The following is a 19,450-nucleotide window of genomic DNA, read 5'->3' as shown; positions in this document are numbered from 1 at the left end:
TAGAATACTTTCTACTCTATGCATGGAGAAACTGAGGTTCAGGAAGGCTTGGGGAAATTACCTGATGTCCTAAGTGGTAGAGCCAGAATTAATGTCTGCCTTTGGAGTCTGCATTGTCAACCATTATACTGAGACACACAGCATGTGGTACGTACTCAGAAAAGATCAGCTATTATTATTAATAAAAGGTATTTCCACATTTCCCCTCCCCATCTTGATAAATAACTAGTCTTTAGAAATGTGAAATACAGTTGTAAATTTGAATGATTGGAAGTTTTGCCTATTTTCTGTCATAACTGTGCTGGTTATATATGTTTTCTTTTTTCCCAGGACATGGTGACCGAGGCATCTCCATATCTGTTTGAAGCTACAGAAAAAAGATTCTATTTCAAAAGCGTTGCCATTTTGATTCCTGAAAACTGGAAGACAAAACCCGAGTATGTGAGACCAAAACTCGAGACCTACAAAAATGTGAGAATATCAAGTTCTTTTTTTCATATTCAATTTTCTTCTCTAATTCAGATTTTTTTCATCAAAATATTCTAGAATCAAATGAAATTGTTTCAAAATATTCTTGAGTGAAAAGGGTCAATTCATTTGCTGAAATTTTGTAATAATGATTTTTTTATTAAACATCAGGCTGACATTCTAGTTGCTGAACCGAATGTTCCAGGTAATGATGAGCCCTACACGGAGCAGATGGGAAACTGCGGAGAAAAAGGGGAAAGGATTCATTTCACTCCTGACTTCCTAACAGGAAAAAGGGCTGCTCAATACGGACCACAAGGTAGGGCTAGAGATAAAATATTCTGCTATATTTCTCACAATTTAATAATTTTATGTTCAAAGTAGATCAACAATAGCATTATCTGAGTAAGCACATACAAGTGAAATAAATTATTATAACTTTTTTCACTTAAAATAGCAATTCAGAATAATGTATTTCTCAGTTAAAACTTAATTTTTTTATATTTAGCATGTATGTATATAGTATTTCTAATTTTTATAAATTGTTATCACATAATATTATAATATTATACCTTCCAAGTATAATCAAATATAATTAGTTTTACATAATTAGGTTAACTAATAACTAGTACTAGGTTTCCTTGCTATCTTGAAAAGATTAGAATCAGTTTGATTTTCTTCATAAATAGGCAAGGCACAGAAAACAAACAAGAGTGCTAGCACCTCCACACCCCACCCCCAAATACACCAGTGCACTTACACACCTTATCAGAAAGAGGTGTCAAACAAACGTACCTCTTTGTTGTTCCTTCATAACACTGCATCTCAACTCCATAACAGGAACAGAAAATTTCCAACCTATGGCTCAATATGTTTTGAATTTATTTACCTAAGTGCTCCATCCCACTCCTGAGTCCACCTCAAGCCATCATGGTCACCACATATAATGTCATTCCTTTATAATCTCTTCTTTCTGTCCTGTGACACCATGCCTGCTCCCCTAAGACCTTTCCTTCCCTTTAAGAGGTCATCAGTTGCTCCCCAGCACTGACAGAATAGTCTAAATCTTTATTGTGAGATTCTAGGTCTTTCTTAGCATGCATCCCTTCATATAACCGTCCAAATTCAGCCTATGTAGGAATTTAAGTCACTAAGATTCATGCAAATTTAACAAATATTCACTGAATGCCTATTAAGTTCTAGGCACTATTTGCCAAGGCAAGACAATGAAGAAGTCATGGTGTCTGTTCTCATGGAGATAAATGTCTAGTGTGAAAGAACAGACTGGCATGTAAGGAGTAATGAAAATATAACATGATAAAGGATCATAATGGAATATTATGAAAGTGCAAAGGGGGAGGTATATGGAATAGTTTGAGGATGTCAGAGAAGGCTTCTAGGTGGAGATAATTCTGAATTTGAAAGAGGAGTAGGAATTATCCAGACAGAGAAAGGCAGAGAGTGTTTTGAGTTAGAGGAAAACTATTGTGAAAAGAACAAGAGATGAATAAGAGCATGGTGTGACTCTAGACAGGAAAAGGAGTTTAGGAATTCACTGTGATTTTAGAGTTTTGGTAGTGGGTGAAGAACAGCAATAAAAATGGCGTCAGCGAGGAGCAGAGCTTGGATCATCAGGAATCTTGTGTGCCATGTTGAGATGCTGGACCTAACCCGAGCACCATAAGGGAGCCATCTAACACTAGAGACATGGCAGCCAGTTGGGTGGCTATTGCAGGGATTCAGGAGTCGGTAGCAGTAAGACTGGAAAGAGGAGACTCGGTCAAAGCAAAAAGGCATAAGTGTAGTAGGCAGGCCTTGAGGGTTAACCAGATATGAGTCATGAGGGAGAAGAACATATTGGGGATGCTGCCCCGGCGGCCCTGTGAATGCCTCTGGCTCCCACCATTACACTGCACTGACCTCCATCATTACACCTGCACCACTAGGGATTTTAGTTATCTGATCATTTGTGTCATCTGCTAGACCGTGATGAGCCAAAATAAGTAGTTATATTTTAAAGAAATATGCAGTTGTCATTAGATTTTTTTTCCCCCTAAGGAATCAAACCTTTAATTGAAAAAAATTAATGTAGCAAAGCATAATGATGTTCGGAAAAATTACCTTCTCCTAATGTGAGAAGATAATTTTGTCATTCTTGTTGTAATCAGGTGTTTAAAATATTTTCTCACAGGAAGGGCCTTAGTCCATGAATGGGCTCATCTGCGATGGGGGGTATATGATGAGTACAATGATAAACAGAAATTCTACGTATCCAATGGAAAAAGACAAGCAGTAAGGTATGTATATTTTAATCTAATTTTTTCCAAACTATTTTTTTAAGTTTATATATTTATTTTGAGAGAGAGAGCATGTGCATACATGGGCACTTGTGTGGGTGAATGGGGGAGGGGCAGAGAGAGAGGCAAAGAGAGAATCCCAAGTAGCCTCCACACTGTCAGTGCAGAGCCCAAGGGGGGAGGAGAGCTTGATCTCACAAGCCTTGAAATCATGACCTGAGCTGAAATCAAGAGTCAGATGCTCAACTGACTGAAACCACCCAGGCACCCCTTCCCAAACTATTTTAAATTGCAACCATTTTTTCCATGAATTGACAGTTTTTTGTTATCTGTTTTATCTTTCATTCTCTTAGCCCCTTCTTTTTCAGTTTCCCACAAAACTACTTCTTTTGTTCACTTTATAAGTGCTTCAATTAGTTGAATTGTGTACTCTGCAGCTACAGATCATTTGCCTCTGTGTGTGTGTGTGTGTGTGTGTGTGCATGCGCATGTGCAAATCTATAAGAAATCCACAGATACTATGTTGAGTGTCTCCACCTTCCTACATCAGAATCAGGGACATAAGCCAATCTAATGGGATTCTTTAGTGCCTTGAGGGCAGAATGGTATCTATGTGGACTTGATCAGCACAAATGAGCCTGGAAGGGGCTGTGGAACTTACATGAATGACAATCTAAATATTAAAACAAAACATAATTTATCCCAATTTAAATTAAACTTTCTGTACTGTCAATAGAAAGCAAACTGAATGCTTGGAAAGTATTATAATGGCCGCCATTATTTTATGGGCGAGTTCAATTTAAGTGAACATAAACTGCTTTAGCACTAACGTAACAGGGAACTTCTCAATTTACTTTAAAGAGCCAGCATAATTTAGATACTAAAACCTGACAGATGGTATGAAAAATAACTCTGTAGATACAGTTTTCAAAAAGATTTAAAATTAATGGATAGTAAATTGTATCTGGTAGAATCGAGGGAATAACAAACATACTAAGGCCAAGTAGTGTATCTTCCAGAAATTTGAAAATATTGTGATACTAGGTAACTAATTAATATAGTATATTGAGTATAGAAGAAAAATCATGATTCCAATAAATTCTCAAAAGAGTTGGATAATCTTGCACACTTATGCCCAAGTTTAAAAACAACTTCTTTTTTAAAGTCTAACATTTGGTACAACACTCCTTTCTACTTCTGTTTTCGGTTCTGCTTTCCTGATGCTGTTCAAGGACAGGAGCTAGGACTGGGTTCAGTTGCTGTCTTATGTGGTGCCACCGTTGCCACGGGGAGCAGCGCCGGGCTCGGTGCTCCATCTTGACTTCCCACTTCTCCCACAGAAGCATGACTGCTTCGCCCTTCTTTACCACATGCAGACCCTGTTAGCCAGGTCCACTTCTGATGTATCTTCCCTCATTGTTACATCGCCTCAGGCATAAATAGACACTATGAGCCTTCTAGAACCAGGCCCAGTCCACCAGACTCCTTTAGCTTATTCCCTCTGCACCTCACAGACCACATCCCAGGGGCCCTTCTCTGATGTGATCCTATGTTGGACTGACCTCTACAGTCTCAACCAAAGGATGCCATCCCAAATCCAACAGCTGCCTTCTGCACTTCTCTTTTCTAAGCTTCCACATAGTTGGATGCTGTGCATTCCTTCAAGAGAAAAACTTATTAGTAAGCTTCCTAAAGATATTAGTCCTTCTTAGAGAGAGTCTAGACATATTTACATATACGGCATGTTCTTCCACAGATAACATTAGCAAAGCTAACATGATCACCATGTCCTCTTAACAAACATTTAATTATAGCATATTAAAAATGTTTATTGCTTCTTATCTTCCAAATATTTTTGGAGCCCTAGGAGCAATTAAAAAATGAAGGTACTGAACACCACAGGATACTTCCTTAATATGATACAGAACATTAACTGAAGCTGATATCCTTCATATTTAATAGAGAAATGCTAGAGACATTCCTAGGAATAAGGATGACCACTATTAGCACTTTCTAACTTTGTTTAGAAAGTTGTAGCCAAAGCAATAACACCTTAAACTAAAGAGGTTAAAAAAACAGTGGGGAGGTTAGGGGGCTGCTACTCAAAAGGAAGAGAAAAATTGGTTTTAAACGAATGAGACATAGTCTACTTAGAAAATTCAAGGAAGGAGTGCCTGGGTGGCTCAGTCAGTTAAGCGTTTAGCTTTGGCTCAGGTCATGATCTCACGGTTAGTCAGTTCGAGCCCCGCATCTGGCTCTGTGCTGACAGCTAGCTCAGAGCCTGGAGCCTGCCTCAGATTCTGTGTCTCCCTCTCTCTCTACCCTCCCCTGCTCGCACTGTCTCTCTCTGTCTCTCAAAAATAAATAAAAAACATAAAAAAGAAAAAAAAGAAAATTCAAGGAAATAAAATAGAAGTTAAAACTGCCAAAGTCAATAAGGTGACTAGATACAAAATGAATATTCAAATTGCCTTTCCATAAATTAACAATAACGAGTTCAAAAATATAACGGAAAAATGTTTCTCCATTTAAGATAGCAATTAAAAGTGTAATCAAAGTAGGGGAAAGAAATCACCTCACATTGTCAGAATACCTAAACTCAACAACGCAAGAAGCAACAGGAGTTGGTGAGGATATGGAGAAAAAGGAACCCTCTTGCACTGTTAGTAGAAATGCAAACTGGGGTGGCCACTCCGGAAAACAGCATAGAGGATTCTCAAAATAGAACTACTCTGTGATCCACCAATAGCACTACTGGGTATTTACTTGAAGAATACAAAATCACTAATCCAAAGGGATACATGCACCCCTATGTTTATAGCAGCATTATGGACAACTGCCAAATTATGGAGGTAATCTAAGTGTCCATTGATAGATGAATGAATAAAGAAGAGGTGATATACACACACACACACACACACACACACACACACACACACAGGTGTACACACACTGGAATATTATTCAGCCACAAAAAGAATGAAATCTTGCCATTTGCAACAACATGAGTGGATGAAGACCATGTAATGCTAAATAAAACAAGTCAGAGAAAGACAAATGTTATATGATTTCTGTCCTATGTAGAATTTAAGAAACAGAACAAATGAGCAAAGGGGGAAAGAGAGAGAGGAGAAAGAGAGAGAGAGAGAGAGAGAGAGAGAGAGAGAGAGAGAGCCAATAAGCAGATTCTTAACTATCTGAACAAACTGATGGTTACCTGAGGGGATGTGGGTTGGGGGAATGGGTGAAATAGGTGATGAAGATTCAGGAATGAGTGCACACACTTGTTGTGATAAGCACCAAGTAATTAAAATAAAAACTTAAAAAATAAATAAAATAAAAATTTTTAAGTAGGGTCAACTCTAAGAAATGTGAAAGTCACATTAGAATAAAACAATAAGAGTCTTTTAAGGAATTTAAAACAATATCAAGATAAGTTGAGAGACTTTTAATTCATGGAAGATATAAATTCAACACAAACTAATACATAGGTTTTATGAAACTAGTTGAAATATATCTCATTTTAAAAGTCCTAGAGATCATTCAGTAGATAGAAGCTAAGAACAGTTTTGAAAAGAAATATTGATAAAAGGTAATTTTACTTATTGAATTTTAAGTATACTTTAAGGCTACATTAATTAAAACAATGAGAGCTGATAGACACACATATAATATTTATTATTTAATACAGCCAGAATTACAAATCTATGAGGAAAGGCAGAGTTTCTTAAGATATCAGGGCAATTTTTAACTATGTGGGGAAAAAATTAACAGACCATCTTCCAATTGGATAGACTCATAATAAGTAAGAAAAACTAGATGAATATTAATAAACATTGAATTTTTATTTGGTGAACTTCTTTCTATGCCTTCAGGAATTGGAAAAAGACATAACTAAAGGAATAGTAAATTTGGCAACATATGAATTAAAATTTTGGTTGTACACAAACCAAACACAAATTAAATAAAAAAGATAAAAACAGAAAAAGAAGATTTACAAAAATTAAGTAACCAGAGTTTAAAAGAGCTTAGTATTATAACACATAAAGAGCTTTTTAAAACCATCAGCAAAACGGTAACTCCCTAATAGAAAAATAGACACTGGAGAGAATAAATAATTCACAAAAAAGGAAATAAAAATGGCCACTAAACGTGTAATAAACGTTTAGACTAACTAGTAATCACAGAGAATGGGAATCACTTATTACTCAGTAAGTAAAGCTGCTCTCGGGGGTGGGCACCCCCACAGATGGCTGTTAGCGGCACGAACTGGGACATCTTTCCTAGAAAGCAATTTGATGACACTTACCAAATCTGTAAAGTGTTTCCTATTTTGTGATCCAGTAATTTCATGCTTAAAAATCCATTTTAAGGGAAATGATGGAATGGGCTGTTTCAACCGACTTTAAAACGTTCAAACTTTTACTATGGGAATCAATCATGTAGCAAACTTGGAAACAGAGCCAACACTTCATGTGGAATTTTATTTATTCATTGAAGTTTTACTTTTAGTGCTGACAAATTAGTACCAAATTTGTGCTAAATTGGGGGGGACCAAATTAAATAAATTAGGCTAGATTCATTTTATAGTATCAAAACATACAGCTATTAAAGTCACATTTTTAAAGGATATTATGAGTTATAATACATCAAAATCTTAAGTATGCTAACATAACGAGTTTTTGTAAAGCAGGAAGCAAAGCTGTATGTGCAATACTATGTTGATATATAGAGAAGAAAATGCTTCAATATGTTAATAGTAGCTTATTTCTAATAGTGAGACATGATTTTTTTTATATTCTTCTTTATATACTCCTTTGCTATTTTCCAAATTTTCTATGGTATTCATATATTATTTATATGCTTGAAAAATAAAATGTAGGGGTGGGAGGCACCTGAGTGGCTCAGTAGGTTAAGCATTTAACTTCGGCTCAGGTCATGATCTTGTGATTTGTGAGTTCGAGGCCCACGTCAGGCTCTGTGCTGCTGGCGCAGAGCCTGAAGCCAGCTTCTGGTTCTGTGTCTCCCTCTCTCTCTGTCCCTCCCCTGCTCATTCTCTCTCTCTGTCTCTCTGTCTCTCTCAAAAATAAATAAACATTAAAAAATATTTTAAATAAATAAAATGTAGGGGGAAAGTCCATTTATAATAGTCACAAATTCATAAGCATATAATACAAAGAAAAATCTAAAATACCTATGAACATACAAGAACTATGAAAAACTGTATATCTAGAAAAACAGGGAAGTGTCTGCAAGCCTTTTGAGGGTTTAAACCAAAGAGAGCTCCTAATTTTCTAGCAATGAGGAAGTGGCTAAGGACTTAGAAGCTTATTAATTGTGATAGCAGCCATAAGCCAGACTTAGCTTTTCTGCTGCATAGAAACAAATTCTGGTACCATTTGGCCACTCTCCAGATACTCTCTGGCAAACAAAAATGACTCTGATGAGAATTTAATAATTTTGCTATTTAAGGTGATATATTTGCTTATAAGAGGAAGTTGTAGACAGCAAAACAACCTGACCACAGAGTCTAACCTTTTGAAATGATTACAGCACCTAAACATCTAACCTTGATGTATTTTCAGATGCTCAGCAGATATTTCTGGTGAAAATGTAATAAACAAGTGTCAGGGAGGCAGCTGTGTCACCAAATCATGCAAAGTCGACAAAGTAACAGGGCTGTATGAAGAAGGATGTGAGTTCATACCTTCAAAATTACAGACTGTGAAGGCTTCCATAATGTTTTCACAAAGTATTGATTCTGTAAGTACCCTGTTCTTTTATTTTTTGATTCTTGGCACTTAAGAATTTAATGAGATTCTTCTTATCCCCAATTGCTGCAAAACAGGGATCAAATTTTAGGAAATCACCAGTGGGCAGCTGATTCTCCATGGGACAAGCTGGGAGTGCAAAATCAGTGATAAATTCATATCTTCCCCCACCCTTGCCCCGTCCCCTCCTTAGGTCCATTCTTGACACTCTATTATCTCCCTCCCACGAGCTTGTGGTTTTCAGTGCTTAGAATCATCTCAGATATCCTTTAAGGACAACAAGCATACAAGCATAATGATTTTTAGTTAATTAAGAAATTTACCCAGGAGAATTAGGCATTTATTTTTATTCATTAATAAGGACATGATCAATAACCTTAATTTTAACTTGCAGAGATCTCTTTTCAGTCTGCATATTGGCTTTTGGTTGTTTACTGAAATTTTCAATCCTTTTAAGAGTGTTGGTGCCTATAAGTGGTTTGAACATAGTTTTAATCATTTTAAGTAGTTTACAAATATTTCCTAATCTTTTTAAATGACCAACTTGTATATAATAAACTTGAAAAATTATCCTTATTAATGTTAAATATATACATCACCAAATTTGCATAAATAAGACTAAATGCATCAGTTAATCACTAACTAAAGTCAGAGGAGAGACTTTGTGGGAAAACTCTCCTATCTTTCAGTCTCATATAGAATTATGTTTTCCTTTTGAAATAGAAGCTAAAGTAATTTGCAAGAGTATTGTCAATAAAAATGTGGTGTAAGTTTTTAAAATGTGATACACCATGGTCCAAAAGGCCCATCCTTCAGTCTGGCTTTGCAGTCTATTTCTAGACTTATTCAGAAACTTTCAAGAGGGGGCCCAGATTATGTTTTAAATTAGCCACAAAGTTAAATGTAATACACAATCAGGTTTAGCAACCTCTGCCTGGAGTTCACATACAAGTTTTTCAGACCCCCTGCTAAAATATAGCCGTAATGATATTATGGAAACACTACCTAAACAACCTGGAGAATGCAAACAGAGAAAAATAACTGCTGAGGAACACTAAGGATCCAATAAGGTTGAAGACATGGTATGAGATTGGACCTCTGAATTATGACTATGAATTTCCCTGCAGTGTTCTGCAGTGACTGTGGCATTATGCCAAGTTTATGGGTTAGCTGGGCAGACTGGGAAGGAGGGCAAGGGACTTAAATATCCTTCTCTACTGTTTATCTCTATAATTTTATTGACAATTTCAGGTGGTTGAATTCTGTACAGAAAAAAACCACAATAAAGAAGCCCCAAACCTGCAAAATCAAAAATGCAATCTCCGAAGCACATGGGAAGTGATTCGTGATTCTGAGGACTTTAAGAAAACGACTCCTATGACAACTCAGCCACCCAAGCCCACATTCTCACTGCTGCAGATAGGACAAAGAATTGTGTGCCTAGTCCTTGATAAGTCTGGAAGCATGTCGGTATGTTCGCTGGACTCACATTTGCATATGATATGATCTGGACTACAGTTTGTAACAGGTTGGGAATAAACACAACCCTTAGGACCAGAACAGTTACAAAAATAACATTACCATCAGAAATACTCACCCGACTCTATTCAACAGAAATTTCAGCATCAAGTGTCTCATTTGCTGAATTAAATTAGCTTTCAACTGATGAGCGCTGATCTGATGAAGTACATAGCCTTAACTTTTTTTTATGTTTCACTGACAATATGTAGATCCATAGAACCATTAGTAAAGTAGTAATCTAATGATCAAACTAAAGCCTAATCTGGGTTGATCTTTTAGGGCTATTTATATAAAGGACTTAAAATTTTCTGCCCAAAGATGCTACTAAATATAAAGGAGAAATTTAATATAGAAATTTAATTTAATATAAAGGCCTTGAATAAGCTTGTTGTCACTGTGTTGAGACAGCTACTTCCAAATTTCCTCTAGACTGTTCTGTTATTAGTCCATTCATCTAAACTCAACTGACTGCCTTTCTTCTACTTCTCCATTCAGAATGGTGACCGTCTTAATCGAATGAACCAGGCTGGCAAACTTTTCCTTCTGCAGACGATTGAGCAAGGGTCCTGGGTTGGGATGGTGACATTTGACAGTGCTGCCCATGTACAAAGTGAGCTCATACAGATAAACAGTGGTGCAGAAAGGGATGCACTCTCCAAACGCTTACCTACAGCGGCCTCAGGAGGAACGTCCATCTGCTCTGGGCTGCGATCAGCATTTGCTGTAAGACAAGTTCCCTATCATTTGTCAATGTTTAATTTGTTTCCTAAATGTCTGTTTTCAACAAGATTAAGTCATATTTTCTCTAATATTTAAGTTCTAGCATAATATGGTGCCTACCTACCTTTCCATGTGTACGTGGCAGAAATTCTCTTCCAGGTGTCCTGTGTTAAAGCAAATTGGATCATCCATAGTCCTTCAGCGCTTCTACACCTTTGCCATGCTCCCCACTTGGAATATTTTCTCCTCCCTCTCCTGTAATTCAAATCACATTCGTTCTTCAAAGATCTATCACAGACGTTCCCTACTTCTTGACATCTTTCCTGATTCCTTCAACTGTATAGAATCTCTCTAAATACTGTGAACTTAAAAAAAAACTCTTATTACTCTAGGTCTTCTGTCTTATTTTCTAATTATGCTCTTCACTCAAGCAAAATTTCTTTAGGGACAGTACTTATCTCTTTATCCCTCAGGCTGCTGGCATAATACCTTTAACACAGAAGGTTCTCAAAAACTAAAATGGAACTGAGTTATTTGATAGCACCTGATTCTTAATTGCTCCAAATATATCATCTAATATTCAGTATTTCTTTAGAAGATATTTAGCCCCATGAAACAGAGAATAGGAGGGAAAAAAGAAGCTGGCCAGCTAAGCCCTCAGAATTCCATGGCATCTTGGGCAGGCTGGCCTTCTGCCTGCTGTGGGGCACAACACATCATTGGAGCCATTCCAGATTCCCAAGCCTCAGCAGGAATAGTTAGTACCCAGCTCACACTGTTGCACATGGACAAGAGACTCAACCATTTCCTCACATTCAGTCTGTCCCTGTAGACCTTTTATTCCACCTTGAAGCTTAGTTCCTTAAAAGTGGTTTCCATTGTATGCACATTCAGCTGCAGTTCCCTTCTCCAGATGCCTGTGTGCATCTGGATTCTCTGGTCTCTGCCACTGATCCAAGCTTCGAGTAAAGAACCAAATGAAGGAGGGGAACTGACACTGAAATCGCTGATGTGTTAGACTAAACTCCCACCATGCAAAACCTTAGGGGAGATGACTAATGCCAGATGGCCTGGAGGTGAAGAGAGAACTTGTGGTTCTGCACTTTTCTCTCAGATGGGTGAGAGAGTGTGAGAGACACAACTGGAATTTATATGCTCCTCTTTCCCAATGGAGTACAAATGGGGGGGCGGGGAGGAGCTTATATGTAACTTTAATACTGAAGAAGTAAAGGGCCTCTGGTCCTTAAGTTCCCCATTGTTCCCTGTTGCAGGGCCCGTGTCAGCTCTGTTCTGGGCTCTTGTGTCTGCTGAGGTGCCCTCTGGACTTTGCTCTCCAGGTCTGATCAGGGGCCAGTGATCCTTCCTGGCTGACTCAGCCCCACTCTGGCTCTCACTACTGGAGCAGAGCCCTGAGCACCCCCATGTCTTCCATTCAGCCCCTGAGCAGACTGCACACCCCTCTGCCTATCTGGCAAGATGACCTGTTCTCTTGTCTGCCAACTTCTGTCTTACCTACTGGATATGTGGGAAATTCTGCATGTTTCCCATGGCACGTAGCAGTGATAGGAAGTAGGAGACGGGACTCCAAATGAAGCCCTTTCTCTCAGGCTCTGGAGCTCAGTCAAATCAGGCCTGCAGCTCAGTCAAATCAAGGCCACAGCTTTGTGAGAGGATCCTGGGCTCTGGAAGCCTACATACAGCAGCAGTCATAGTTCTGCCCTCTTCCCTTGTGAGGCAGTCCCTCTCAGAGTTCAAATACAGTGGGGCAGAAGTCCCCTCTGCTCTTAGCTTTCAAGCTACTTAAGATGCCTTCCCTTTCTGAGAGTCTGGTCCAGAGAAGATCACTTAGGCTTGATTGCTTGTCTCCCCTACTTCTGGGTCTCTCCTTCTACTCTTCTTAGAGGAAGAATGGTCTCTTGCCTTCCTCTGCTGAAATTAATATCACTATTTTTAAATCTAATTTTCCTTCTATCATAATCTTATCCAACATTGGTAAAAGGTTGGTTCTACACAATGCAAAAGCTATAATATGTATCAATAAGGAATGGTTGAAACATAGATGTCATAAGACAACTAGAAACTGGGGGTTAATAGAAACAAAATTATTTGTTTTAATCAGAGGGAATATTAAAAACTGTTAATAACTCATGTGACCTGTGTACTTCCTAGTCGGAACCAATGCCAACCATTTTATAACCTAAAATCTTCCCTGAGTCTAATACCTCCAAAATATTATTCCCATTCAATAAAGGTGGGAACCTCTGAAAGCCTATCAAGGAGAGATCATGTGAATGAACTAGAAACAGAACCTGCTCCATAGCAGAGTAACCAAGAGAAAAGACTACTGTCAAGTTCCATGAACGTTGTTGAGTTAAAATTAATCATCTCAAGATAGAAAGATATTTGACCATTCTCAGGCACTCATTTATTGCCTCTGCTTCTCATTCCCTTTAAATGCAGTTTTCCTAACACCTTGGCCACTCTGATAACTCATACCCTGAATTATGTTCTTAGATTATTAGGAAGAAATACCCAACAGATGGATCTGAAATCGTGCTACTGACTGATGGGGAGGATAACACGATAAGCTCGTGCTTTAACGAGGTGAAACAAAGCGGAGCCGTCATCCACACTGTCGCCCTAGGACCCTCCGCAGCAAAAGAACTAGAGGAGCTGTCTAAAATGACAGGTGAAGAGTGGTCTGCTGCATCCCACTGAATTGTCTCTTCCACTGGACTGTGAGCGTCAGTGAACTGAGAAGGAGAAAGAGAAGGGTGGATATATAGAGAGGGTTAATCTTATTAACCAATAACCTGCCCCTCCCCCCAAATGACCATTAGAACTAACTCTACCCATTTATTTTAAGGCCTCAGTTCTAGGAGTAGGGCAGTCTAGAGATAGATGAGATCAACACAGCACTCTAGTTAGGACTCAGGTCTCTCCTCCCAGATACGTTGTAAGGACTGAAAAGAACCTAAAAGGTTATCCAGGAACCACGCTCTTCCAGTTGGCAGCTGGTCAAGAGACCCAGGGGGGACAGAAGACAAGCCACTAACCACACAATACCATGATACAAGTGCCATATTAGCAGTAGAAAGCACACTAGAGTAGAAACCCTTGACTTTATTGAGGGAAGGAGAAAGGTATAGGAAGATGACCTCTAAGCAGAGACTTTAATAAGAAGTAGCAGGGGTAGAGCAAAGGGTCTGCTGGACCACACAGAGAGATGATCACTCTGAAAATGTAAGAAACAATACAGTTTCTCCATGAAACATTAATATATTGTGCTTCTAACTCACATACACGGGTAGATGGTTAAAATAGATTCCATATGTGCCTGGCTTCTTTAGCAGAGTAGGTGGGCACAATTATTTTTTAACTTAGGGCCAGGATTATGGATATTAATTATTATGTGAGTTGCCTTCTGAGGCAGCTAAAATGATAGGACTGCTTGCTCCTAACATTACTTGTCTTAACTTGGGTTTCCTAGAAGCAGAGCCTGAGACAAGGAGTTATAAAGGAGAGCCCTCAGGAGAACAGGAGAATGGGAAGTAGGATAGGAGGGGATAGATAGGATAAAGCAGCTGAAGGACCTAAGCACAGCTGTGATTTAGAGTCTAGCTGAAGTCTAGCCCCACAGGAGGCTCTTGATCTGGAATTGCATCGTAAACCTAGTGCAATCTTGAGGTAAAAAGGCTGACTTTTTGTAGCACTGTGTCCATCAGTCAGTGGCTATGAAGAGTTGAGACAAGTCGGAGGTGAAGGGGCGTGTTATTTCTCTAGCAAGTGTAGCCCCTTTTGGTAAGGCAACTCTCTGGACAAAAGGGTAGCTCTCTGCCATCGGCAGCTAACACACAGAGCAGCCAAGTAGAGAGTCACTTGACTCGGTAAGGGTATCCGGGTGGGGCCCCAAGAGCATTACCAAAATACTTACCTTAAACTTTAGATGGCATTAATAGCTTAAAAGTACTTTCACATCAACTATCTTAGTTACGCATGTTCTAAATAGCCCAAGACTGTGAGACCTGGTTTATAATCTATTTTTTTTTTACTACATATTATACTTTTCTATAACTGTTCCTTGTCAGCTGTTATTTCTTACTGTTGTTGCATACACATGTTTAATGATTTAGGAGAAAACTCAGATTTCAAGCTTCTTAGGATTATGTCTAAAATAAGAATAATTCTATAGACTTGAAATAAGGGTTAATGAATTCTCTTATATGAAAGTGCATGACTTTTTAAACATGGAATTTTATTTATTATTTTTGACCTATCAGAGATTCATGGCTGCTTTCCAAATAATTGACATTGCTGGGCAACTGAGATGTTGCTGAAGCTATTATTTAGTACGACTGAAAAATTAGTATCGGTCTCTGAGTTATTTTGGATGCCTATTTGATGTTGATCAATTAATACTTTAATAATGCAACAGAACATTTCACATATCTGTGTCCTAAAAATAGCTAAAGTGTTGAAAATATTGCTTTCTAGATAACAATTTCTGATAATGTAATTGCATTTTAGGAGGTGTACAGACATATGCTTCAGATCAGGCTCAGAACAACGGCCTCATTGATGCTTTTGGGGCCCTTACATCTGGAAATGGAGCTGCCTCCCAGCGCTCTATCCAGGTCAGAATTTTTACTCTTTGGTTTTTCATGTTTCTAAATAATCATAGCCAAGGTGAAGAGTTTAATGGTTAAAATTTCTAAGTACCATATTCTTCTAGTAGTAAGTTAAAATTTAAAATAAAAGTGTCAGCCTGACATTAGACATTATTCCTAAAATGCAACACTAGTGTTGCATTTAAACAAAGCAATTAGTGTTTACTTGTTTGGAAACAAAACTAACTGACTTCCTCATGGAAACCAGCAACATAAAATATAATAGGTCCAAGAATTCTTTTATAACATCTGCTAACAAGCCCTGATAGCAATATAATTGGCTTAGAATTTTCTTCACGGTAGATCATCTTAACACAAATTTTCTGGAACAAGCAAGTCTTCAGGGGTTACTTGCTCTACTTTTCCATTACCTCAAACCCCTTATATTTGCCAAGAGTTTCTTATAATGGATGGAAAACTTTTGTTCTGTGAAAAGTCCATGATGTCAATCAAGACACCTGGATCCTGGGCCTGGGCCTGCCATTGACATTGTCACTGTGGGTTAAGAATTTCATCTTTCTGGACCTCAGCTTCTCAGCCAGATAATGAACCAGAAAACATTCTTGGATGCTTCTGGTTCTAAAATTTCAAGAAAACCAAATTTTCTTTCAAAAGTCTTGAGACAATTTTTTAAGAAAAGAACAAATGTATTTTAAATGTTTTTCATGGATAGTTTCAAAAGGTACTCATATGCATTTTTAAACTACAGAGTGTACGATCAGAACTCACATGTATGTGAATTATGAGTTTTATTGTGGTAATTCTGTTGTGATCTCACAATTTTATTGTGAAAATTTGGACAAACGTAAAGGAACACTGTAATGACAAAACCAAATAATGACAGACTTTGAAGCAACAGGCTTTCTGGCCTACCAATGTAGCATTTATTCAGTCAAGGAAGACAGCAGATTTAGAAAATTAAACTCAGGAGTCCAGTCTGGAAATTGGAAGATGTCTGGAAAAAAGTAATTAAACTGATGAAAGTTCATACTCAGGCAGTTTCTCCCATTACTTTTGTATTTAAGAAACCTAACAGGGAGAGAGAGAAATGAGCAGAACTCATTTACCAACCTGCCATAAAAATCATATCTAAGAGTCCTTCACTTTCTCCACGTCCGAGAACAGAACTACCTATGAAATTAGAAAATCTGATTCCATCACCAGATCACCCTATCTTCTCATAGATATCAGTTTAAGGATGAGAAATCATTATCTAGGATACAATCCTTGAGGTCACATTTTCTGTAAAAGTCCTATTAACTCTTCCCCACCTCAGTTGCTGCTCTACCATTCCTTCTTTCTGCTCTAAACAGCAAATCAACCTTCGCCCTGGACTTATTTCATTTATCTTCACAGGGCCTGCAATAACACTTGGCCTAGTAATTGGTTATTTGCAATCCAAAAAACCCATACGTAGGTGAAAAAAAAGTCGCCATCAGTCCCCTTAAGAGTTTATAGTCTAGTAAACAAGATGAGATATAAACACTAGGAGGTATAAAGCAAAACACACTGTGAGAATATCAAAGGACTGATAAAATTAAGATTCTATGGGAACTCACAAAAGGGAGAAATTATTCTCAGCTAGTAAGTGAGATGGACATCAGGGAAAGTTTCACAGAGAAAGTGACATTTAAACTGTATTTTGGAGGATTGGTGAGGCTTAAACAAATGGAGATTAACATACAGATTTTCAGGAAAAACGAAGTATAACAAAGTCAGAATCAGGGATTCATGAGTGTCATTTCGGGAAGTGGTCTGGTTTGGGTGTAGGAATATATATTGTGGAAGAAAAGGTTGGAAGAAAGGTAATTTAAAATTTGATCATGATTAGACCTAAGGACTTAGGCATCACTGAAGGCTTTTAATGGGAAAACTGAGAGCTGCAGGCAGAGTGGAAGAGACTGTGTGATGTGGGCTCTATTCTCCAGTATGAAAAGAGTTGTTTTTCTTAACAGCTTGAGAGTAAGGGATTAACCCTCCAGAACAATCAGTGGATGAATGGCACAGTGATTGTGGACAGCACTGTGGGAAAAGACACTGTATTTCTCATCACCTGGACAAAACAGCCTCCCCAAATCTTTCTCTGGGATCCTAGTAAAAAGAAACAGGATGGCTTTGTTGTGGACGCAAACGCCAAAATGGCCTACCTCCAAATCCCAGGCACTGCCAAGGTATGGGCCAGGCTTTATCCTTCTCACATTTTGACAAAATAATCATAGCCTTTTAAATGTGCATGGTTGCTGAAAGGAGAATTACTACTGAATGAAAGAAAGAACAAGGAAATTTCTCGATCTAATTCTCAGTCTCAGTATGACAGCAAATCAAGAGAAAAGAAATTGGTGATATTTTCTCCATGTACTAAAAGGAGAATTTTCAAATTACATAGGAATCAAGATGCAAAATGGTTCTTGAAGCAATGGGATAATGAAAAACATTTTCTCTACTTCAAGAACCCATCGATTTGATACTGCTTTTTAGAAACCTAGCAATGATAAGGACACAGCTTTCTGACCTCATTTCCCCAAATTACAATTTTCTTGACAATAAGCACCATGCAGTTAATCCAAATGTACCTAAGTTTCCCTTGGCCGACAGAATATCAAAGATCTTCTTCAATATGCTTATAAAATGCTTGTATCAGATAAGCTCTTCTATAGGTGGCACTGAAGTTAGGTCTGTGTCACCTATGGTTATTAATTGGAAATGTCTCCCTTTGATTGGTTAGGTTGGCACTTGGAGTTACAGTCTGCAAGCAAGCTCACAAACCCTGACTCTGACTGTCACTTCCCGTCCATCAAGTGCTACTGTGCCTCCAATTACAGTGACCTCTAAAATGAACAAGAACACGGGAATATTCCCTAGCGCTATGGTAGTTTATGCTAAGATTCATCAAGGAACCTCCCCGATTCTCAGGGCCACTGTCACAGCTGTCATAGAATCAGTGAATGGTAAAACAGTTACCCTGGAATTACTGGACAATGGAGCAGGTAACCATTCAAAAACTTGGAAAATACATCTTTCTTTTCCAAAAAGAAACAAAGAAACAGAAAGAGGGCATTGTCTGGTGAGCACAGTTAGAAGCAGGGAATCCATGACTGGGGTCTGATTGGGAGAGCTCTCTGCTTCCCCACAATTCATGTATTTAAAAATGTTGGAAAACACGAAGAAAAGCCTACCTTTGGCTTCCACAAAGGCCAAACACATTAGTGGCTTGAGCTCAATAAACTTGGAGACTCTAGGGAATTGTCAGAGGATATTCCATACTCCCTAAAAGGGAAGGAGGAAAAGTAATAGCTATCTTATGTTATCTTCATTTTTATCTTCATCACACACTTTTGAGATATTAACCATACACTATAAATGAAGAAACTGAGCTTTCCATTTAGAAAACAGCAGACATAAATTCAAATGCAGCCATATGCTACTCCTCTGGGTATGCAGACTCTGTATTAGCTTGCTCCAAAGTGAAAGTATTTTCCATTATTTTTTAAAGAAATATAATACAAAGAACGAGAACTCTACATGTTTTTAGAAGTAACATGACTATGATGCAAGTAATCTTTTTTTTTTAATAGTTTATTGTCAAATTCGTTTCCATATAACACCCAGTGCTCTTCCCAACAAGTGCCCTCCTCCATTACCACCACCTCTTTTCCCCCTCGCCCTCCCCCTTCAACCCTCGGTTCGTTTTCAGTATTCAATAGTCTCTCAGGTTTTGCGTCCCTCTCTCTCCCCAACTCTCTTTCTCTCTTCCCCTCCCCCTGGTCCTCCATTAGGTTTCTCCTGTTCTCCTGTTAGACCTATGAGTGCAAACATATGGTATCTGTTCTTTTCCGCCTGACTTATTTCCCTTAGCATGACACCCTCGAGGTCCATCCACTTTCCTACAAATGGCCAGATATCATTCTTTCTCATTGCTATGTAATACTCCATTCTGTGTGTGTGTGTATATATATATATATATATATATATATATATATACACACACACCACATCTTCTTGATCC

The 19,450-nt window shown here is 38.2% G+C and overlaps 1 protein-coding gene across 1 annotated transcript in view; it reads left to right on the top strand.

Annotated features, from left to right (window-relative positions):
• CLCA1 (chloride channel accessory 1) overlaps positions 1 to 19,450 on the top strand; it is a 34,026-nt gene that overhangs the window by 4,603 nt on the left and 9,973 nt on the right. The window contains exons 2-11 of the mRNA XM_029945808.1: positions 331 to 471; positions 640 to 787; positions 2,660 to 2,765; positions 8,351 to 8,528; positions 9,788 to 10,006; positions 10,553 to 10,780; positions 13,292 to 13,466; positions 15,305 to 15,411; positions 17,400 to 17,615; positions 18,170 to 18,431. Coding sequence (XP_029801668.1) covers positions 331 to 471; positions 640 to 787; positions 2,660 to 2,765; positions 8,351 to 8,528; positions 9,788 to 10,006; positions 10,553 to 10,780; positions 13,292 to 13,466; positions 15,305 to 15,411; positions 17,400 to 17,615; positions 18,170 to 18,431 — 1,780 coding nt within the window. The remainder of the gene's footprint in view (positions 1 to 330; positions 472 to 639; positions 788 to 2,659; positions 2,766 to 8,350; positions 8,529 to 9,787; positions 10,007 to 10,552; positions 10,781 to 13,291; positions 13,467 to 15,304; positions 15,412 to 17,399; positions 17,616 to 18,169; positions 18,432 to 19,450) is intronic.

Source organism: Suricata suricatta, chromosome 8 (genome assembly GCF_006229205.1).
Source record: "Suricata suricatta isolate VVHF042 chromosome 8, meerkat_22Aug2017_6uvM2_HiC, whole genome shotgun sequence".
Classification (NCBI taxonomy): domain Eukaryota; kingdom Metazoa; phylum Chordata; class Mammalia; order Carnivora; family Herpestidae; genus Suricata; species Suricata suricatta.
Note: the sequence above shows the minus strand (reverse complement) of the source record. Positions and strands in the feature narration are given on the sequence as shown.